General features: G+C 37.4%; 1 protein-coding gene across 4 annotated transcripts in view; it reads left to right on the top strand.

Moving 5' to 3' along the window:
* The window catches only part of LOC120768428 (putative neural-cadherin 2), a 572,777-nt gene extending 549,602 nt beyond the window's left edge, over positions 1 to 23,175 (top strand). For 2 of the 4 annotated variants that reach the window (XM_040095110.1, XM_040095112.1), the window contains 8 exons: positions 5,295 to 5,715; positions 5,812 to 6,714; positions 7,671 to 9,987; positions 10,206 to 10,376; positions 10,965 to 11,206; positions 21,173 to 21,394; positions 21,642 to 21,812; positions 21,962 to 23,175. In XM_040095110.1, coding sequence (XP_039951044.1) covers positions 5,295 to 5,715; positions 5,812 to 6,714; positions 7,671 to 9,987; positions 10,206 to 10,376; positions 10,965 to 11,206; positions 21,173 to 21,394; positions 21,642 to 21,812; positions 21,962 to 22,272 — 4,758 coding nt within the window. In that variant the 3' untranslated portion in view covers positions 22,273 to 23,175. Of the gene's footprint in view, positions 1 to 5,294; positions 5,716 to 5,811; positions 6,715 to 7,670; positions 9,988 to 10,205; positions 10,377 to 10,964; positions 11,207 to 21,172; positions 21,395 to 21,641; positions 21,864 to 21,961 lie in introns of all 4 variants that reach the window. The other 2 variants (XM_040095108.1, XM_040095111.1) reach the window with 1 other exon arrangement.
* Positions 23,176 to 25,054: the final 1,879 nt, after the last annotated feature.

The raw sequence follows: 25,054 nt of genomic DNA, 5'->3' as shown, positions 1-25,054 counted from the left end.
ATATAATAGTCAATTTTCCTAACTTCACTAGTGGACTCCTTCGCCTTTCTAAGGGGTTATATCCTTTTTTTAATTTCCGAAAAATTACAGGTTTCGTAGATGTTAGCGTATTTGTAAGAACTTACTGGCCCCCAAACAGGTTGTTGTAGGCGAGGCGATGACAAGAAAAGACGCAGAGACCGTGCTGCTAGTGATTTGCCATTCCTTTTCATTTTAAAATATTTCCAATATTGTTAATTGCGTTCGGTTAGTGAAATTAATATTTATGTTATGCTGAAAAATTTAAATTTTATTACGTTACTATTTTTGTTTGTAAAATGCAATTAACAGGTAAATTGAAAAAATTGTATTACAATATATTGTTTTGGCCAAAGTCGTTTATTTTTAATAAACAAGGGTGACACACTGATTAGAGCGTCCCTTCAATTTTTCGATACCATTTTAGTAGGACGATTTGTCCTTTGCTTCGAAAATTTCTACGCATTAAGCATTCTTTTGAGATCTGAGAACAGGAAGTAGGCGCTGTGAGCCAGATCTGGATAAAATTGTGGTTGCAAAAGTAATTCGAATCCCAATACATGGAATTTTGTCTTCAGTTTTACTGACTCGTGGCACGGTGCATTGGGTTGGTGAAACAACACTTTCTTTTCTATTAATGCGGCCCTTTTTTAGCGGCTTTGTCCTTCAAACAGTCCAATAATATGTACTATGTAACAGCCGCTGTTGATACGCTGATGTCCCTCCTTGTTCAAGGTAGTCAATAAAAATTATTCCATGCGCATCCCAAAATGTAGACGCCTTAACCTTGGCAGCAGACTGTAGTGCTGTTCCACGCTTTGGAGCGGGTTCATCGTGTGCAGTCTACGCGGTTGAAATAAGGAAGCTGTGGTTGATTCATTGTCATATATGTAAAAACTTCAAATTCTGCTCCTTTTGGTCAAATGCGAGCTCGCGAAGAACCAACTTTGCACAGAGCTTTCTTCTATCCAAATATTCGTGAATGATTTGTTGTACACGTTCACTTTACATCTGTAGAGTGATTGCTTTCTCAAACAACTTCACTTTACGCTCAACCAAAAATCTTTAGTGGCCTTTTTTTGATATTTTCTTTGGTAACAACCTCTTCTGGGTGTCCACTGCGATCGACACCTTCGGTGCTCATTTCATCACGTCTAAACTAAGCATATCAAACCATGATGTTTGATTTTCCTCGTCATGAAGCTAAGTTTTTGCTTCAATTGTTTTTTCTCCTTCAAAAAGCAATATTTTATCAACACGCGAAATTCTTATTAATCAATTTTTTTCACAATAACAAAGGTTGTTTCATTAAAAATCATAGAATTCAAAAACTAATGATCCGACAGGTGGCAATTTTTTCACGCGACTTTTGAAGCTAACAAACTAAAATACATATGGATTTAAGTCCAGTAGCGCTATTTATGTGTCGATTCATTTGACCTGTTATATAAGTAAATATCCATAATACGGATATAATCAAAGTGTTTTAGAAAAGGATGAATAAGTATAAAAATAGCTAGTCCAGCACCATGCAATATGAGAAAGCCCGATCTCAAGATTTCGTACTCGTGACGCTCGTGAGAGCACGTGAGCTTGTGAGCGTCATAAAAAGAGAATTTTCCGCTAATGAGTAACAAAAGGGCCGTCGTACGAACGCAGTCTAACACAAAAGTAGAATGATTTTCATGCCGCTAAAAGTAAAAAAAAGCCTACATTCGGTAACACGATAAAAAATTTATATTTACTTTTTAAGGACACATGTTGTTTTCTAGATTACGGAAGAGCCATCAAAAGTACCATCTTTTAGAAACTTTCTTATAAGATATACAAAACACCGAACTGTTTTATGTAACACGTTAATATATTGCTGCATAAATCCGAATTTGATGTGAATTGAAGTTAAAACAATTTTATCTCTAGAAACCGTTATGACATTTCTCATAGTTCAATCATTGTAGATCCACTAGTGTGCTTTTGCTTTGTTGTCTCAGAAATATATCAACCATAAAATTTAGCGTTCCCACCAAGTTGATTTAATGGAAAGTTAATCATGTTTAAATAGCCACACCAAAGAGAGACATCTTATGCCACTTTCTTTGGGTTACTTTGATTAATGAATTAAAAATTGTACTCGATAGGGCGAACTTTAGGGTCGTGAAAATGTGCTTTTTGAAACTGCTTTTAAAAAAAAGAACTTAAATTTCGCAATCAATCTCCCATTTTTAAGCGATAGAACTATAGTACTCTGGAGCTCCATCAAATAACCTGAATTTATCCTAAAAAAAATATTACTTCAAAGTGGAGTGTACGACTCCGCATTGTTTATTAGCTCTACATAAGTTTCATCCGTCACCAACATATGTATTTATGTGGTGGATGTGCACAAGGTGCGTTGGTATGGTGTATGGCATTATCGAAAAAGTGTATTCAACCCCTTTCTGGGTAACGCACTTGACCTTATTAATGAATACGAGTTAAAGTAGCAATGTAACCGTGAAAAGAAGATCGGTAAAGAATTAAGCACAACATTTTCATTTCCCAGTAGAGAAGAATGAATCAATGGTTCTGTGATTAACAGTATAACGGCGAAATCCATAGATTCACCGACTGATCGAAGAGTGAAATATGAATAATCAGGGGCGTGTTATGAAGTAATCCATATACAGAAGGAAGCTTCAAACTAAATGACCACTATTGAGTATTTTAGGCAAGTCCATATGATATTAAGAATATCTGTAACGCCAATAATAAATCTGACTGCGTTAGGTTATGCAATCAGACATAAGAACTGGGTATTCAGTTGTATAAGAACGGAAGAAAATTAAAAGGAAGGCGAGTTGCTCGCTGGGTGGGAGTTGGGAACAAACTATTCAGCTCCTCCAAGGATTCTTTGAAGTAATAAAGCCCAGGTGGACATATCTGGTTTTGGAACATCCGCTACATAATTACTTTGGGGAAGTGTTGATGGTAGACAAACCAAAAAGCTTCTACTTCTGGGTAAAAAGAAACTTAGTAGTATTATAGGGGTCATTGCAGGACACCTGCCATTAATATGTCATCTTCAAAAAATTGGAAACGTGGGTTCGGCGAAATACAGAACATGTGCGGAAGATGATGAGACGCTAAAATATTATCTTTGCGAATGCTTAGCCTTCAGCCTTATAAGATGGAATATATTCCACGGCTCCCAGTACCCCAACTAAACATTGGAACAGACTTTTGTAGTGATAATAGTCAGGTTTTTTACCAAATCCACTGAGTTCCTGGATAAAGGTTATCTTTCAGCATTTTGTCAGCACTCGGGAGTATACATAATGGGGGAATAAACATTTACTTGAAGCATGAAAATTATTATGGGCCATGTTTTCCTCAGCTTTTTGTCGATTTTGGACGTTACAAGCAGCGTATCTATCATATTTGATGCCTATTATGTTGGAAAACTTGGAAGTTAAACCATCGAACAGATCACAGATGGAGCTGTTTGAGAATGTTCCCCATTTTCTCCCTCTTAATTCGCCACTGTTTATAGCCAAAGTGAGGCCGCCTGCGGCTTGAGGCTCCCACCAAATTCTTAAATAAGTATCGATTCTGTTCGCTTTTACAAAAGTGAAGTTCGTAGAGCAACATTTTTTATATATTATGTTTTCTTCGAATATTTAACATACAAATATCAAAGGCACATTTTTTGCATATCCATTATTAATAACCTATATGCCTGGCTTTGCCGTTTTTAGCAAATTCAACTTTTGAAAAACTTGTGAGGGGAAAATCGAATAAACAAGTAGTTTAAATCAAATATGCTGACATAAACAAAGAGATGGAATGAAAGGAGGGCGTACATACAACTTTAATTAAAATTAAAAACACATTTATTTTTTTCTGAATAAATGAAATGTTATCCAAGACATTTGAGGCACCCTAGTGAATCCAATAAATACGGTACATGTATAATTAAACAGCGATCCAATGTCGTCTAAACTGGGGCAAATATCCGAATTTGCCAGTGCATATGTACATATGTATGTACGAGTGAGTGTGCACACATGTGTTCCTGCTAAATTAAAAAGTTTGTCATGCTGACTGAACATATCGCATTACCAGCGAAATGCTCGCGCTCACATGCCATACAGGCGAATATGTATGCGAACTGGTTTGTGGGCGTGTTGACAACTGTCACCAATGAAATTTTGATAGCGCGTGCATATGTAAACGTGTTTATAATTTGTTAGTTGTTTTGGGCTTTCTCTTCCGTTACGCATTGCAGTCATATCGCGATGAGCGCGTTTGCATTTGAAAATTTCACTTGTGCCGTGATGGCGACTTTTGCCAAACGTGATGTTGACAAGCGGAATTTTAATATTGGAAAATTCCGAAGTTTTCAGCATTTGGCTCCCGATACAATTGCGTAGTGGATGGAGCCAAAAAACATGAAGTTTCATGCAGTAGCAGTTTTGAAGCAAACATACGTACATATGTGAGTGTGTGGAGTCAGTGGAGCATATGAGTTATATTTATACATTGCTGAGTATATGAGAATACCGAAAGTTAAGCGATTATTTGCTTGTCCGTCTATTATTTAAAATTCTTTTTTAAACCTCCGCATTTTGAAATTAAAAAGATATTTTAGTGCTGAATTTCTATTTTCATTTAGGAAAATCAGGTTTAGGTTGAATTGAACATTTTTTAGCTATCTTGTAAATATTCGTTATTTTAGTCTGCAAATATTCATTGTTCTCTGTGTTAGCAGTGTCTGGCGTCCGAGTTTCGCCGGTCTTGCCGTATTCCTAATTGCAATAACTAGGCCAGGGCACGTCAACGCAATTGAAAAGTGGGCGCGAGTTAATATATGTAGGTTTAAAGTGCTTTTTGGCTTTTAGAGCTTTGCGAGTATTTAGTATTTTCGCTACTCATCAACCATAGCTGTCAACAGTGGCCCCGTCTCAGCTGAATGACAAGCAATAAGTAATATGCAGTGCAATTGCTGAAAGTGCTTGACAGACTGCAATATCCGTTGAAATTGTTTATAGCAATCTATCATTTTACGAGCTCTTAGCTGCAGACGTTAGCAAGATGTTGGCTAGATTCATGATATTATTACTGTTAGCGGCCTGCTGGAATTATAGGTCACGAACTTAACATTACAATTTCTTATTGAAAAAAAAAATAAATAGAAATCTCACTAAGCTCTTAAAACCCTCACTTTAAGTTTGCAAAAATGCCGATATTGATTGGTTTTCTGATTCCATTTTGCATATTTTTACTCAAACACTACGCAGCCACTCGATCGTGACCAACCACATGGTAGACCGCAATGGCGATTTACAGTCTTCGCACAAGACGAAGGTGGCGAAGGCTTGGTGGGCTATGCCGATATTCAAGTGAATCTGAAGGATATCAACGACAACGCTCCACAATTCCCGCAGGGAATTTATTTTGGTAATATAACAGAAAACGGTACCGCCGGGTTGCCAGTTATGACAATGTCAGCCGTTGATTACGACGATCCCAACGAGGGCACCAATGCCAAACTAATATATTCAATTGAGAAAAATGTGATTGAGGAGGAGACGGGCGCGGCGATATTCGAAATAGAACCGGAAACGGGCGTTATAAAGACTGCGGTGTGCTGTTTGGATCGTGAACGCACACCCGACTACTCCATACAAGTGGTTGCGATGGACGGCGGTGGCTTGAAAGGTATATTCACACTTGTGGCTCTCTTTTTAAATCTTTATTTTACTTCGTTACACACATTAATGCTTTACTTTATTAATGATTTTATTGTTATCTCAGGCACTGGCACTGCATCGATACGGGTTAAGGATTTGAATGATATGCCACCGCAATTCACGAAAGACGAATGGTTCACAGAGGTGGACGAAACTAACGGTACAGCCATACCCGATGCGCCAATACTTACAGTGACCGTGCAAGACGAAGATGAGACAAATTCATTTCAGTACAAAGTGGTGCCGAACAGCGGCTTTGGCGCTGAGAAATTCGCAATGGTGCGGAATGTTGATGGTACTGGTTCCTTGAAAATCACACAGCCGCTCGACTATGAGGATCCGCTGCAAAGCAGTGGTTTCCGATTTCGCATACAAGTCAACGATATGGGCGACGATAGCGACAATGATAAATATCACGTGGCGTACTCATGGGTGGTCGTCAAATTACGCGACATCAACGACAACGAACCGCATTTTGAGCGGGATCATATCGAAGTGGCCGTATACGAGGATACCAAAGTCGGTACAATACTTGAACAGTTCCGCGCATCGGATGCTGATCAAGGCGGGCACAGTAGAGTTACGTATCGCATTGTGCGAGCCTCAAATAAGAAACGTCAATTCGCCATCAGTACGAAAGGTGCAGTCAGCGTGCAGCGACCGTTGGATCGCGAAGAAACTGATCGACACTTTGTACAACTACTAGCCATCGATGACGGTAGTACGCCGCGTACAGCGACCGCTACTTTAACCGTTATAGTGAAAGATGTTAATGATAATGCGCCGGTTTTTGCGAAGGACTATCGGCCTGTATTGCCGGAGAATGTGTCGCCGCGAAAAATTGTGGAAATTGCAGCGAAAGATGCTGACGATCGAGCTCGTGGCAACGGTGGGCCGTTCACCTTTCGGCTGGATCCACTTGCCAGTGATTTGATACGTTCGAGCTTCAAAGTGGAGCATGACAGACGTGAGTATTGAGTATTGTAATTAATTATTAAGAAACTAATATAAAAAGAAAGATTAGAGTCAGGACTTGACTTAGGTAGAACGAAATTTTGCCGTCAAAATTAAGTTTAAACTATTTTAATAATAGATAATTAACCTAGTTACGACAAGCCCTATTTTCAATTTCCAAAGACTTCCTGTTACTATGATTGATTTTACTGGTCCCTAGGCATCGATTCCGTTTGAAATGCTTGTGAAAGTTTTCATAGCAAACTATCAGGGTTCAAGCTGGTGAGGACAGTGGTTTTCCAATGGAAAAAAGTTATTAAGTTCGATCAGTCGATAAACCTTACTTTTTGTGTGGATTCCGATATTAAATTTACGGTATATTATTCCATGTCTTTGCCTAAAGTAAAATATTATATCTACCTTTTTCTCAACTTTTGTAGAGTTAGGAAAAAGTCTTCAGAATTTTGTATGTTAATCTGTTCCAAACTATTCAAGAATTTTTAAACTTCAGAATAAAATAAATATAACATAATATCAAATACTGTTTCTGTAGTATGCCTATACTAATGAAAGTGAAACCGCTCATAGCTGCAACTTTTTATTTCCCCTTGAATTCGCGTAATTAGGGTAATTATATCACAATCGCTTCAGCGCCAGATAGAATACTCCGCTTTAGGCGTTTACTTAAGTTGATTGTACCGACCTAAATATATTTATATTTACATATCCCTTTCTCCACAAATTACTTTTCATTCAACCGAACAACAACAACGATCGAATATCCTCAACAACGACTGGAAAATCAACAAACAATTCAACCAAACTAAACGAATGCGCCACTCAACGCAAATCCACTTAAATATGTTGACAATCAACCAAATTAACCATGGCTACCCGTACAAAAACCAATTTGCGCCATCGCGCTCCCAACTTCGCGCCTTCCAACCCTTCGCTGAAAAACACCCGCAGGCGGCGACAATGGCAATGGCATAGCAATTGTTTCGTCATTACGGCCCTTTGATCGGGAACAGCAAAAATCCTACCTCATACCAATTGAGATTAAGGACAACGGTACACCACCCATGACGGGTACCAGCACTCTAACTGTCATTATTGGCGATGTGAATGATAATAAAATGCTGCCGGGCAGCAAGGAAGTTGTTGTCTACAATTACCAAGGACAATCGCATGACACGCAAATAGGGCGCGTATACGTACACGACCTAGACGATTGGGATGTGCCAGACAAGAAGTACTACTGGGAAGCGCAGGAACATCAGCGCTTCAAATTGGATACGGACACGGGCATCGTTATGATGCGCGCGGGCACGCGTCGTGGTCGCTATCAACTGCGTTTCAAAGTTTACGATCGAGAACAGGGACAGGTGGATGTGCCGGCGAACATGACTGTGATAGTGCGTGATATCACACATGAGGCAGTCCAACAGGCGGGGTCTATGCGCTTGGCTGGTATAAGTGATGAGGGCTTCGTACGCGTGTGGGACTATACACAGCATAAACTGCAACGGTCCAAACTTGAGCGGTTTCGCGAGAAACTAGCAGAATTGCTATACACGGATCGTGATTATGTCGACATATTTAGTGTGCAGTTGAAGTCGGAGCATCCGCTTGTGACGGACGTACATTTTGCGGCGCGTTCACCAACCCAACAGCCATACTTTAAGGCAGTGCGTCTGAATGGCGTGGTGCTTATGCATCGCGAAGAGGTCGAGAAAGAGGTGGGTATTAACATCACTATGGTCGGCATTGACGAATGCTTGTTTGAGCGACGACACTGTGAAGGTTCCTGTACAAATCATGTGGAGATACACAACCGTACGCCGTACACGGTAAGTGTTAATAAAACTGCGCTGGTTGGAGTGCGTCTTAACACGAGCGCTGAATGTGTTTGTAAGGCGCGCACTTTCAGTCGTGAAGAGACCTGTCGTACCCATCACTGCTACAACGGCGGCCGTTGCGTTGATACCCGCAGTGGGCCCAAGTGTGTCGCCTGTCCAGTAGGCTATAATGGGCCGCGCTGTCAGCAGACCACACGCAGTTTTCGAGGCAATGGCTGGGCTTGGTATCCAGCACTACAATTGTGCGAGCAGTCGCATCTCAGTCTCGAATTTATCACAAAAGAGGCAGATGGTCTTATACTATACAATGGACCAATAGTACCACCCAAACAGGACGAATACCTGCTGCGCGATTTCATTTCCATTGAGCTGGAACAGGGTTATCCACGCTTACTCATCGACTTTGGCTCGGGTACATTGGAGTTGAGAGTGAAAACGAAAAAGATGCTAGACGATGGCGTTTGGCATCGTTTAGATGTGTTTTGGGATAGCGAAAACGTGCGTATGGTGATCGATTTCTGCCGCAGTGCTGAAGTATTTGAAATGGAGGATGGCTCAGCGCCCGAGTTCGATGACAATTCCTGCCAGGCACGTGGCCTAATACCACCCTTTAGCGAAGCACTGAATCTAAATGTACCTCTGCAACTTGGCGGCATCTATCGACAACACTTCGATCAAACACTATATCACTGGCAGTATGCATTTACGTCGAAAGGCTTCGACGGCTGCATACGCAATCTTATACACAATTCGGAACACTACGATCTAGCATTTCCGGCGCTGGCACGCAACAGCTATCCTGCCTGTCCGCAAACGGACGAAGTCTGTTTGAAAACCGAACACACAGCGCGCTGTTGGGAACAAGGAAACTGTGTGGCCAGCCTAGTACAAGCCAAATGCTACTGTCGACCCGGCTGGACGGGCCTATCCTGTAATTTTCCCACCATACCTACCACATTTAAACCGCAGAGTTATGTCAAATTTGCACTGAGCTTCGAGCCGGATCGTTTCAGCACGCAGCTACAATTGCGCTTCCGCACGCGTGAGCAACAAGGCGAACTATTCAGAGTTAGCGATCAGCATCAACGTGAATATGCAATACTCGAACTCAGTCGCGGCCACCTGCAGCTGCGATTCAACCTAAACTCCTTGCGCGCCGAGGAAAAACGTTTACAATTGAATGCCATCGCTGTCAACGATGGTCAATGGCATGTGGTGCGTTTTAATCGCTATGGCTCGGCAGCAATGCTGGAACTAGATGGTGGCGAGGGTCGACGTTACAACGAAACTTATAATTTTGCTGGTCATCAGTGGCTCTCCATTGACAAACAGGAGGGCGTGTATGCGGGCGGCAAAGCGGAGTATACCGGCTTGAAAACATTCGAAGTTCAATCGGATTTTCAAAGAAGTTGCCTGGACGATATTAGGTGAGTGTACATGATATGTCCATTAAATTTGTGGGGTGAACATTGTTGCCTAGTAGAAGTTGAAGTATGTTTGTACCGTTGGGTGCTTCATCTACTTCGTGTTAAGTATTTTCTTTCATTACTCAAAGCAAACATTTTTTTTCCTTAATTTCTTGCTTTAAAATATTTGTTAAACATATTTCTCTACTTGTCTATTACTCTCTTTGCTACCTTGTTAGATTGGATGGCAAACACTTGCCGCTGCCACCTTCAATAAATGGCACACAATGGGGTCAGGCGACGATGGCGCGCAATCTGGAGCGTAACTGCCCATCAAATCGACCGTGTTCTAATGTAATCTGTCCGGATCCGTTTGATTGTGTCGACCTGTGGAATGAATACGAATGCACGTAAGTATGAAAACGTCCGTTAGCATGTAAATTTATTCATGACATAACTATACACCGTTAGACGAAACGTTTATATATAAATATATGTTGATATTTGCAAAGATAAGTGCAGGAGTTGGTTGTACAAAGTGCTTTCCGCACTTTATTAGATCGACAAATAGTTATGAATAAGCCGAAACATTGTGTCCAAATCATCTACTTAGGTATTCTTCTCGGTAAGCAAATTACACGAATGACTAACCAATGAGGCATTAAATGTAAAATTGACTACACAATCACTTGGTTGCTTACTCAATTGGCAAATCTGATAATTTTGTTTAAAGAGAAAGATAACAATAAATATCCTTACGCCTCACATATGAAGTTGAAGATTCTCCAAAAAAATTGGACAGCAATTATTCAAAAAATGTTTTCGCACCAAAAATAGCAGCAAAGAAGAATATATGTCTTCGGTTTTAGTTTGCACCGGTTTTTTCTAATCAAGCTTAGAACTGGTTCCGAACTACAGTTCTTACTTTATATATTCAATATTATTCTTAAACTGAAATTTAATTAGCAACTCTTTCTGATTTTATTTCCAATATATAGTTGCAGTGAAGGGCGCATCATGTCCGCTGACACGAAAGGCTGCGTGGATCGTAACGAATGTCTCGACTTGCCTTGTCTGAATGGCGCAACATGTATAAATCTCGAACCACGCCTCCGTTATCGCTGTATCTGCGCTGAAGGATATTGGGGCGAAAACTGTGAATTGATGCAAGAAAGTCAACGTCTCAAGCTGAGCATGGGTGCACTGGGAGCAATCTTCATATGTCTCGTTATCATATTAAGTGAGTAGATTTTTAATTAATCAATTTCAATTAAAAAAATATTTGAAAACAAGTAAGGAACGGCTACTCTTGCAACTTGCAAGTAAAATAAGCCGGATGTTCTAAAATCCTGATATTGATTATATAGGGCTTAGGCCAAGTTTCCGCTCAAATTTATCTATTTTAGGCAAAAAGATACACTGTTATGAATAAAACACGGTATCTTATTTTCATTGGCATAACTCACATATTGGCCGACATATGCGGTGCAAAGTCACACCGGAGTTCGAAAATCCTTATATTAAGTATGTCTAAGATTTATTTTAAAATTGATATTTCATTTTACACGGTGCATCTTATGCAAAGTGTTCCTCAATTGCCTAGCATTCCTCACTTCTATTATTTTCTTTAATTATCGCTGTAAAAGTCCTTTTCTACGTTGGATTGCCGTATTAAACAGACGTGTTCGCAATCTTAGGTAGTATCTTTAATACTTTTTAGATTGCAGCGTTCTAAAAAGCGACCGCTTGTAGGTCGAGTAATTTTTCATACGTTGCAATGGTATAGCCATTTAATCACTTCTTGATTTCTGTCCTCAAAACTGAACGAGTCAAGTTGAATTAAAAATTATGCTATATGAGAAGTAGGCGTGGTTAATGTCCGTGTGACATACGAATGGAAGAATAATACCTCGTACTAAAGTTTATCGAAATCGGTAGATCGGGTCCCAAGATATGATATTTCATTTGATTAGGAGATACACACATTAAACATATTAGAGGGAAGGGTTATGGTACTTTATAGGTTTTCGATTACGCTCATCTACGAACTCGATTTTTTTTTGTACCAAGAAAACCGCATGCCAAGTTTTATTAAGTTATCTCAATTTTTACTCAAGTTAGAGCATGGCTGTAGTTGGTAACAAAGTATTTTTCTCATAAAGTATGCAGTCACTCTCGGTAAATTTATTACACAGACAAGGATTTTGATTTTCTATATCTTTAATTACTTCCGCTCGATTATGGGCGCAGATCCATTCATATTCATTGATTACATACGAAAAAATTTTTTTTTAAAGTATCGTGGTCAGGGCCTCTAATAAGTTTAATATACATGTCTCCTGAACCACTAAAGCTACAACAACCAAATTCGCTTAGCGCAAATATTGGGTCGTCTAAAAAGTCTTTTCGTACTTTCTCAATAGATGTCGTTGCAGTCGTATATCTCCAGTGCTACCAATCGCATTGTGTCATAGTATTTGAAAGGTGATATTTTCAGCTTCATTTAACAAAAAAAATTAAATTCGGGGAAGTAGAAAAAAAAGTTTTACAATGATGGAATAATGTCTCTAGCGGAAAAGTGGCAAAAAGTGGTCGACCAAAATGGTACATATACTATTTGTTTATTTAACTATTTTTTATTATTAATATTAAAAAATAAGTAAAAATTTGATTAGAAATGCGAAAAGACTTTTTCGACTACCAATATTATAAACACCCCTACAGTCAGTGTGAAGAGTGGGATAAAACCAGATGATAACCAGGTCACTCCCCATATAATGGCACGATTAAATTATCTACTAAAAGCGCGATAAATCAATAACATGATACGCCAAACACATTAAATTTTACCACAAAAATGCTATGAGAGAGCTTTAAAGAAGCCGGGGTTAAAATTGGACAATCTCGAGACCCGTCCGACCGATTTGAACCAAATTTATTACGAGACTACGGCAATGTCTATTTCGCATATAACATATTTTTAAACTCCATTTGAAACTTTCACTTTCCATTATACAAATTATGCGCCACCTTATGACTAAAAATTTACTAAGTCGAACCAAAACTGCTCAAAGCCCTAGGCACTGTGTATGTGGGTCGAGTTCTTATAGTTATAGTTATATTATAGTGTGTCAAAAATGGATGAATCGGGCCAATACTACTTTTAGCCCCCATAAACCTAATAAAAAGATCTTCGAACTTCCGGATGACTTTATATCGCATACCTCAGCCATTATGTAAGTTATCTTAATAAAATTGGGAGAGCGTGTTTTTCTTATAACGGTGCACATATTTGCGTAGAATAAATAAAATCCGGTGAAAACTCTGCCTAGACTCAATATAACTAACAAGCCTTATGCACCTGAAGATACTTCCCTGGCTCTAATTCTTGCAAGTTGCAAGAGTATGAAATTTTCGGTTATACCCGAATTGAGCTCTTCATAACTTGTTTTATTTACCTAAATTAAAAATGTTTTAAACGAATAGCCACTGATTGAAACTATATGTATTATACTCAAGCATATAATGACCAGAAACACTGCGGGGTTAAAAACATGCCTTTCAGTAACATACGCTACTTCGTGTACATGTTTTGCACTAGCCGTAGCTATGAGTCCTAAAAAATGTGTACAAGTATCATTTATATTTTTTATCAGATGTCCTATTGATTCTATGTAAATTGCTGACATTAATTTTTACAGTTACTCGTTTAAAAAACTACTATTTATTTTTATTTGATACTAACAAGTTCATATAAATGATTACATTAGATGTAATTAAATGAACTACCTACTTAACCAATACATTTTAATTGGTTAGTTATCTAATTAAAAAAATTCATGATTAGAAATATTTTAATTAACTCAATTGTTTAAACTTATTCTCAAATAATCAGATCGAACCTGAAAATCAATAAATAATTTGACGGCGGAACATTACACAAGTTGAATGGTAATTGTGAGTCTCATTATGTCAATGATTGGCATATACAACTACGTAGATATATGTATATGTCATAACCGCAACGTTTCTATGTCCCCATTTACACCACAACTCGTGGACTGCCGTTAATACATAATTTTCCAAAGTTTTAAGCTAATTACACTTGGTGGTATTTTAATTGCCAATCCGCACAATTACAGGCAAACCACAGGGTTCACTCCAAACGCGATGGCTCGCATTAGTCAAGAAGGAAGGTTGACAAATAATATGTATTGTACCACGTCCCCAATGTGAAGTGCGAAAGTCATTAACGATTTTCTACGTGCGTGCCACGCTCTTGGCCAAGTTGAATTAAGTAAAATTTGTAGTTAAAATAAAACAAGTAATCAACGTGGTTTATGCTAGCAAATAGCATGAGTTCTGTTTATAAAATTAATTGCTGGAAAAATGTTAAAAAATTACCATCATAAATTATAGGCCGCCATGCCTTCATGCCTTTTTGTTGCTACTATTACAGAATCCATGGTGTTGGAGCAAATCATACGAAAGAAGTGCTAAGGAAAAGAAAAATCTCCAATTTTTATCCGGTGGTGGCAAAAAACCGACACGGAATAAAATGACAAAGCATTGGGGTGGTGCCAACAAATGGCATCAAATAATATGACTCCGCCAAAGCAATCTGAATTGAAGTCAACAAAAGACCATGCGAAACAGTGGCGTGAAATGAAAAAATAAAATTATTAAAACGAACAAAGACATTTTCTTTGTTAAATATTATTTAATAATTAAATAATACTAAAGCTAATATAAATTTAACAATTGAATGGTATTTACATATATATAATGTATATACGCGAGTACCAAACATAAGTAGAATGTACCAACTGTTCTTACTGGAATATCAAAGATTTCAGAATTAAACGAGCCTGAGTATAACTCCATGTATTTTGATGAATGAATCGATAATTTGATTTTGAAGATTCACTTTATTAGTCTATATACGCTTTCTCTGGAAAAAATAGAACAGCAACCATTTTACAAAAAGCTCAAAAGAGCAAAACAGCAAAGCAAAGGAAAGAGTGAGCCCGGTTTACTTCACCAAGCCACTAAAGTGCTTACCAAAAGTGCTAAAAAATATTTCACGATATCGAACCGAACGATTTCCTACAATTTTAAGAAATTTATAGAATTATCTAAAATTTTCAAAACAATTTTTAGAAAATTAATATTGGTGAATACGCTACAATAACACGATTTGAGGAAGGTATGAATAATGAGTTCACAGATTAGAAAAAGTATGGAAAGTGATGGTAATTAAGACAACATATAATAAATAATGATACAATTCTGCCATTTAAACACAACATTCTAATATTACAACTACAAAATTGTGCAAAGAAATTAGTTCATATTTTGATTTCGAGAAAACACTGTGCCGCCTAGCAATTGGACGACTTTTGACATAAAAGTTATAAAAGTAAAGTAAAAATATATGTAAAAAAAGAGACTACACACAAAAAGCTTCAACAATAAGCAAATACATAAATCCATAAGAAAAGTAAACCAGATGCACGAAGATAGCGGAATCGGCAAACAACACTAAACACCATTCGCGCTTAATGAAGCTAATTAAATGGCCAAGCAACAAAATGAGGATGTATTGCCACGCAAGGAATATACTATATATGCCATTGCTGTGCTTAACTGCCAAAAGTGATTGCAGAAGGTACAAGACTAATTTCAATTGCATTAAGGAAATGATGACAAGTAACTACAACAAATAAACTCCAAATTGAACGCAAATACAACTGGAGTGAAGCAAAGCCAACTGCTGTAATAAAAAATATAAGCAAAATTATGGGACTTCATCAACATTAATGCTGATTACACGCGATAAAATAATACGTCAATTACTTACTTGCTACACGATTTGGACACAGAAGGCTGAACGGAAATTTTGTTATAAAACCAAAACTCAAATATCCGAAGGCGATAAGAAAAGCTGGTCCAACTATTGCAAAGTTTCTATCATTAATTGGAATCCAAAGTTTAGCTGGAGAGTGCAGTTAGTCACATTAGTATAAATACCACCCGGGGAGGTTATGTATTTCTTTTCTTCCCTTCAGAAACTTTATTTCAGGTGTAGGAAAAAAATGTTTTGAAAGAATTTAACATTTATAATTCAATATGGGTCACAGACTTTTTTCGTCTCTTTACTATATTTTGCTTCATACCGAGATATTGGTATTAACCAGAGAGTTTAAATTTAACGTATTTGGCATATGGGGAACAAATCAACGCTTTAAACGGAAATAACAATATTAAAAATAAATTTAATTCATATTCACCACTAACCCCCATTACGTTTATGAAAACAGAAATATATCTCATATATTGACCAACATAAATGGGTTAGAGTCAATATAGGAAACAGTAAATTATAACATTGGTTGTATTTCTAAAAAAAGATGGTGAACTCTTTCACTAAACTACCTGATTTACTGTTATTTTCGGTAAAAAGTTACAATAAATATAAGAAGTTGCTGTTATCATAAAACTATTCTCACTGAATTTAAATACTCTATCACGCGAATTCAATGATATTTTCGGTAAAAATCAGTCAAAGAATCCGCATTTTGGTATCTCGGGGCTTATAAAGTGAATTTTAACAATTCTCGGATGTATAATTGGTTAAATAAAAGCAATATTTAGTAAAAGTTTTATTGCTGTAAAATAAAAAAAAAGAATAGGATGGTACTTTAAATGGTTATATATGGGAAGTAGGCTTGAGTTGTATGTCGTTGCTTTTGCATCATTTTTTCTGTAATTCGGCATTGAAAGAACACAAAAGTTCGGGGTTGCCTACCAACTCAGCTACTTTACACGCTTTCAATCGTTGATCTTTCTATTTGAAATCAAGGATTTGTATCCCGTTATTCATTACCTTACGTGGTAAACGTTTTCGAGACACTCAAATGTGTCCAATCAAAACCGACGTTCGAAAAAAGCAATAACTGTACAAATTCTTCAATCAAAATAATTAATTACTTTGTTATGAATTACCTGCTATCTGAAATAAATCTCTGGTGAATCATTATACCAGCATTCAATTAACTCATCACTACAACTTGAATAAAGTCCAAATCGGGAAAAACAAGCTATGCCAAATTTCATGAATATTCAATATGCATACATACATATATTGTGACCTAAATTACAAAACAACTTAGAATCAATAATTTGAAATTTCGTGTTTTATAGATTATGGTTCACTACACTTGGTCAAGTTCCATTTTATATCATGTTTCATTCTTTTCCCGCAAAGTTCCGTAAATGTGGTTACGTTATTTTGGAGTTTAGGTGACGATATGAACATTTTGATATTTCTAGTACTTTTTATTTTGATTGTTTGGTTGAAAGTGAAGGTAGAAAATGCTTGACCATTTTACTCTGAAATGAGACCTAATGATAAAAACTCGCTGCATTTATAACATTGCTATATTTTTTCCACCTTTTCAGTCCTGGAAGAACAATAATTTTGAGAACCTTGAAAGAATATACATATACTGTCTCGACCGCCTGAAAAAACGCTTCATCATCCACCAATTGTATAAACTTGATACCTTGAAAAAAAGTGCCCTGAATAATACTAAGTTCTTTCTTTCCTCTTCTGAATGAAGTTAATAGACATGCCAGTAAGTAGAAGATTTCTTCAACAACACAGTCTGTTGCAGTATATTTGGTCCATTTTTCCATGATGAGAAACAATATATTGTTTTAATCTCCAATTTTGCAAATATTCTCTCATGTGCTTCTCGTGATTAATTTATGCTACAACAGTTACTAATAAGTTGTTTTCAAACAGTTGTATTTTGTGGTAAGAAATGTTTTAAGCAAATTCGAAAATTAAATTATCCTTGTCACATTGTGTTTATTTGCTGGCGTCACAAACTGACCAAACTATACAACCCTCTTGCAAAACTTTATATCACCATTGAGTGCCCAGTCCGCTACTTCAAGCAAAAATGCAACTTGAAACTTTAACCAACCTTCGCATATATTTCGAAGAGAAAGTGAGAAAGGGGCATCTAGCGACTTGCAACAAAATCAAGTTGCAGCAGACAATCTGGAAAATGACAAACGGTAAAGTTTCTGACTTTGACCAAGTAAGTGTTGAAGCCACACAGCTGCATGTACACATAAGTACTGATATACGCTTGTATGTACACATGTAGTAAGTAGCGGAAGAAGCTTAGAAGTGAAAGGAAGCAACTCCATTTCGTGCATCCTTCCCCACGAATATATGCATTTTCTCCAACAACTTCCTTCCTCTAATATTTAGTCACTCTCTCTCTCTGCTGCGCAAATTTTTGCTGTCCCTGACTTATTTTGTAAGCTCCTTATAAACACTTTTAAGTACTACTGGAAAAATAACCACCCTTACCGCTTAATAAAGCTCCACTTACATACATAATTACACTGTGAGAAGAAAAGTTTCACGACACGCAGGTGGCAACAAACGCTTAAATGGCGGAGGCGACTTTTGGCAACTAATTGCATGTGGGAAGTTAAGTTCGAACAAAAGCCTTAGTCTAAAGTTTTACACAATAGACTGCCAATGCAAGTACGTAGGTTGCTAATCAATAGCTTTCTGTCTGTATAAATTTAGAGAACCACCGATAACTTAAGCTTAATACAAAGAGCAAGAAACTTACGATAAAAGTGATTATGTTTTATACAAGAGAAATAATGCTTTCATTTAGAGTGGGCACATTTGATTTTATTTGTCAGTTAAGTTTTAGCGTAAGGCAACAACAATTTCATGAAAAGTTTGACGACTTTTATTTGGGATTCTTTGTTTTTGATATTCGCCTATCAATTCTCACAAGTTCAAGATTTAACGAAAGATTGACTGACAGAGATTGTGTTCTGTTACGTTTTAAGTGGGAAAATATTAAGTTTAATAAGAAACTTAAAAAAGTTGTATTTCTATTAGAAAATAATACTACTATAATTATACTATAATTTTTTCCACTGTCATTGAATATAACGTGTAGAGCTAAATTATAAAAGATTGAAAATTTTTACAAGCCAAAAACTATTTTGTGGAGGGCAAATTATTCTTGCTAGTGAATTAAAGTTTCGAAAACTTTGTTATTCTAACTTTCAAAAATTTAAGCTTTGTCAAATATTTGAAACGCGTTTTTAGCAATTAATCAATGAGCTTTTTCTTTTTATTTAACCATTAATCACTGTAGCAAAGACCGAAATGCAACACTGCTTTTTTAACTCAGTTCTATTGTTCACAACTGCAAACTTCACCTTCATCGCGGCTACCTACTTCAAATTGTTAAGTGTAGCCTTGAACGCAGCCCTAGTTTGCAGTATCACTTTTTTTAGAATTCAATAAAAGCAGAAACCCAAGGGGAAACGGTGTAATTTTTTTTTGTGGGCTTAGAGAAACATTTTAATTTGCGAAATCAGATAATTGAGGTTATATTTAATTTAAATATCAAAGGAAAACTATTTGTATGTCTAATTATCAAGCCTTGGTCAGTTTGTGTGGCAGCTATACGCTGTAGTAATTCGATTAGAACAATTGCTTCAGAAATATCACCACTGCTTTACACTTTAATCTATGCCAAATCGCATTAACAAATCTCGCAGAATGAAAAAAAATGTCCAGTATTCATTATATGATAATATTTGTCTAAGTAGACTTCGTCGAGCATTGAAGAAAATATAGCAGCCGTAGCTAAGAGTGTACACGAAGGTCGTGGAAAATCTATTCGGCGCCGTTCGCGCTTTTGGGCCAGTCGATTGGCCTCCAAGATCGTGTGATATCACACTGTTAGACTTTTACTAAGAGAATATGTATAGTCTAAAGTCTATGCGGAGAATCCCGCTTCGATTCAGGCCATGGAGCAAAACGTCACGCGTGTCATTCGCCAGTTATCAGTCAGAATGCTCGAACGAGTCATCAAAAACTGGATTCAATAGGTGAACCATCTGAGAAGTAGACAGAGGGTATGGAGCCTCGAAATAGGGAGATCCATTTATAGTATATTGGATTTGTCCGAAAAGTAATAGGACTGAGTCGATTTGAAAATATTTATTGAACCAATCGTTGCAATTCTTTCAAAACTTTCAAAATAGGCTACTTCTGCGTCGATGCAGCGCTGCCAGCACGATTTTCAAGGCATTCTCCAACCTCGAGAGTCGAGGTGCAAGCTGCTTGGATTCCCTCTGTCATCTCAAAGTGCTTGCCTTTCATCGGCCTTCTTAGGCAAGGAATTTCGACACAGATGACTTGTCATCTGTAAATTCGTTACTCAAAAATTGGGGGTCACTTTCACACATGTTCAAATTTTCTTGGCACACTTTCACTCGCCGCAATTTCTGGTCGTCAGTGAGCACTTTTGGGACCATCTTCGCGCCCACCTTACGTATGTTCAAGTGCTGCGTCACAATTTCATGAACCACAGATTTTAAAATTTAACATTTGGGCAATTAAACGAATACTTAGTCGACGGTCTGAGTTCGAAACTTTGTTCACACGAGTCACATTGTCGGTGGTTGTCGAAGACGCAGGTCTCCCAGCACGGTCTTCATCAGCGACCTCTTCCCGGCCCTCCAAAAAGGCCTGGTGCCACCGAAACACACCACTTCTTGCTAAAGAAACATCTGGGTAAGCCTGCTTGATCTTACCAAACGTCGCTATAGCAAGCATTTTCAGCTTGCACCACTCACAGAAACATGTCGCGCGAAAATGTCTGTCCTGACACTCTAGGTGCTCGGAGACAACTGGCCAGCCAATTAAGATAATTTGACTTAATGTCCGCTGTTCTCCCAAAATACTCACTCTTTGTCTTAAAACTTAAAGAATTTCTTAAATAAAATGTTCACTAGTAACTGAGTAGCTTGTGTAGGCGAAAAATTTCCGAATATACTTGTATTACTCTGCCACAAAATCTAACTAACTTTACATACGAGTGGTATAACCATTTAACTATCTGGCTTTATTACACGTATGAATGATTTGTTCCTCTCTTTTTTCACTACGGAATCCACAAATCGGTTGCAGTTTAGAATATTTATATGCAATAATAGTTCATCAAAAAAATATAGAAACGTACATTTCCAAATCACTTAAATCTTTTAAACCAATTCACAAAAGCACTTACCTAGCAGCACACACAAACTTTTGAATTGTTGAGCAAACTGCACTCACTGAACATGTTTCTCCGCTTTTTGTTTCTTGCAGTACTTTCACTGCTGTTCGTGCTGTATAACCGCAAACGCAAGACAACGAAGAAGAAACGTGCCGGCCCGGAAAAGGACGTACGTGAGACTGTTATCAGTTATGACGATGAAGGAGGCGGCGAAGACGACATGACAGCATTCGACATAACACCACTGCAAATACCCATTGGTGCCGGCGGTAATATGCCACCAGATATTGCCACCTGCAAGATGCCAATAATATGTGAGTAGAGATTGTGGCAGGAAATTCAATACACTGTATCATTGTAGTTATGAGTAAATGTGCTTGCAACCACGCCACAGATGCAGTTAAAATAAGAGCACGTAAAATATTATCGGATTACGCAATGATAGAATAAGTTAATCTAGTATATAGGTATTTTTGTTTATGTATACGAAAATATGTGCCATTACATAACTCAATTTTGGATCAATACTAATACATTACCGTTACTGTCTGTAATTAACAGATCCCGTTATGACACTTTTGCCCGGCCAAGAAGTGAATGTCGGTTTCCTGATGGAGGAGCGCAAGAAACGCTTCGACAAGGACCCGAATGCGCCACCGTTCGACGACCTGCGCAACTTCACCTTCGAGGGCAGCGGTAGCATAGCCGAGTCGCTGAGCTCCTTGGCCTCAGGTGCGTACCGGCACACTCCGACGACCGTCGCCACCACTTCATTCATGCACTGTAATTTTTGCTAATGTTGTTATTGCAATTAAAAGCAATAAAACAACAAATCTATATATATTTTGTCGCGCCACGTACTTACTCATATTTCCTTGCAGGCACCGACGATGAGAATCAAGACTACAACTATTTGACGGGTTGGGGGCCGCGTTTCAATGCGCTCGCCGCAATGTATGTGCATCACGACCGCACGAAGCTAACGCGCGTAGTGGCGACAAACGAAGTAGCTATAACTTCAGCTGCAGCGGCTATAAAGGCGAGCACGACACCCAATATGCTGGCCGTATCGACGGGCATGGTTGTGGGTAGCAATTCGGGCATGTTGACAAAAACGACAGCCGCGGTAATTGAAGAAGAAGATGAAGATGAGGAGGACGAGGATGAAGAGGAGGGCAACGTGGCGTTATAAAATAAGGCAATGCAACAGACATCCGCAGATCGTGGGCGATGCGTACGTACAAGTCGCAGCAACTAGCAAACACACAAGCCTACATCAAAAATTTCACTCGATTTAAAGGCAACTCAACAAAATATGTCTTTGCTACTAGATCTCTTCCACCAGATGCTTGTGGGCGCGCCTTCGTAGCTCCTTACGGTAATGTGCGAGTATGTGCTCGTTCGTATGTGTTCGCTACGAACCGTATGTGGTAATTAAGGTCAAAGCAAAGGAAATGTATACAACTACATCGTTTGTCAACGTGTGAGTGAAGTTTCGGCTTGTGCTCATTAGCTCAGCATAAAATCAAAGAAACAATCAAGCAAAGGAACTGAAAGAGAATGCTGTTAAAAAAAAACACTTGCAAGGAATTTAAAATACATTTGAAAGGAAAAAGCTGCTGTTGGCAGACGACAGTGCGCTCCACAGGCATTTAAGGCGGCATTTTCTTTGCTTGACTTGAAAATGCAAAAGACGACTGAGGATACGAGTTAAAAACGATAAATCGGCGTTAATTATGTACCGTCGTAGACATACATACATACGTATCCGTGTATACAAGGCGAAATGTGAAAGTCGCCAACTCAATTGTAAAATAGTTTGTAAATATTTTGAATGAAAACCGAACTAATAATAATAATAATGTTAAACTAATATTAACAAAAAATAGTAAGCATTGATGTAATTTTAAATTTCAATAAATTACAAATACAATTAAGCGTGTGTAGGGGTGGTAGCATAGTGCGAACGACTACTAGTATAGTTAAATCAAATTTAACTTAATTTTATGCTAAGCAAGTAGTTATATAATACCTACACAAATAAAAATCAAATCAAACTGTTTAAATAAATAATTTAATGATAAAAAATTAAGAGAAAAAAATAATAGATAATAGAATTACACTATGCTGACATATAATAAAATAATTATAGTTAATATCTAAAAAAAAAGTGAAAACGAAATATTTCTGCATTTATTAGAACAAGCATAAACATTAATTTATTAAAAAATAATGTAAAACTAAAAATAAAAAAAAACATATTAAATTTACTTATATATAATACAATATGTAACAGTGAAATCAAAATGGAATTAATGAACACTAAAATAAATTTAGTTATTGAATTGTTAGTTAGCAATAAGGATATTGATTTTTTAATAATAACGATAAAATGGTAATTCAAAAATATAAACAAACAAAAAAGAAACAAAAACAGCATTTGCATTTAATTTCGTTTAATGTCACATAGACGCATTTAGGCGCATTTAAGCGCAAAAAACAGGTAAGCATTGCAAAGCACACAACCACACAAAGCGCCAAAAGCCAAAAGCAAAAAAGTTGTTAGCCAAAGCCATCACATCAGCACGTCATCAGAAATTAGTTCCAGTTGTTGCCTGCTATTTTGTGTGCTACTAGCTGCCTCTTTTGGCTTGGCTTTATTTGCCGTCATGCCTATTGCCTTTTCTTGTGCTTAATGATCCTTTGAGGCGAGCACCGTAAGCGCCATCACAACACAGTTCCAACTAATCAGCCAATCGCCCAGTGCGCTGCCAGTCGAATGTCACATAAAATGTCACTCAAACGTGAAAAGGCACGAGCCAGTGTCGACTGAGTGAGAATGGAAACTGCCGGCGCGTAAAAAGGAAAGTTACGGCAAAGGCAACAGAGAGCAGATCTACAAAATTAAAGCTCTTTTCAGTACTCTGTTTATTATTTTACAAAAATTCCGCTTTAAGAGCAAAATATTTATTTCTTGCACATAACTGCTTTCTAAGCTTTAGACCAACTTAGCAGTTCGTAAACATTTTGCTTCAGTTAGAACACCCGGTTCAGCTTTCGAAATATGATGTAGGACTGTTTGATTTTCGGATTCCTCTACCTACCCTTATTACCATTAAATACTTGATAAAGCTTGATATATTGCTATTTACTTTCGGTAAAATGTTACCATATTTTAGATTGCCAGTTTTTATACCTCAAGTATTAAGTTGGCCATGAATTTTGTAACACCCAGAAAGAAAAGTCAGAGACCCCATAAATATGTATGTTGTAAATGATCATCATGATGAGCTGAGTCAGTTTAGTCATATCCGTCGCTCTGTCTGTATATATGTGAACTAGTCCTTAAGTTTCGATGATATCGATCCTAAATTTTCTCTCAAAAAAGCTACTCATCAGATTAGAACACATCACAATCCAGTGCTTGTACTGAAAATTTCTTATTTGATGAGATATCTTCGTGAAATTCGAACGGTACAATCTCCGAAGAAATTGTTCAGATCAGACACAACAGCATATAGCTTCCATAAAAACTGATCCGTCAAAATTAAGATAAAGATCTTTTTATACACTTATGTTATAACAAATGCACCTATGAAGGCTATTATAACTTCAGTGCAACCTTTTACTTGTTTGATTGTTCTTTAATTGTTTAGATATAGCATAATTTAGTATACGTCATTAATAAATACATACATACATATACATGCGGTGTACTTGCACGTTGCGATGTCCACAGTAATTTTTATTCTTATAAACGGACGGACGTCAAACATATACAGATATCCGGATTACAACTTGTCTGTATATAATAGAGCACTCGTCCACGCTTTACTGTGGCTGACACATACATAGATGTAGTACTAATACCATCTATATGATTTCTAGTCAGCCCCTACCTTTAAAAGATACCTATACAAATTTGGCAACTGAGGAACTATTAGATGAGATATAACATTTTGGGTGAAACAACT

Source organism: Bactrocera tryoni, chromosome 2, assembly GCF_016617805.1.
Source record: "Bactrocera tryoni isolate S06 chromosome 2, CSIRO_BtryS06_freeze2, whole genome shotgun sequence".
Classification (NCBI taxonomy): domain Eukaryota; kingdom Metazoa; phylum Arthropoda; class Insecta; order Diptera; family Tephritidae; genus Bactrocera; species Bactrocera tryoni.
Note: the sequence above shows the minus strand (reverse complement) of the source record. Positions and strands in the feature narration are given on the sequence as shown.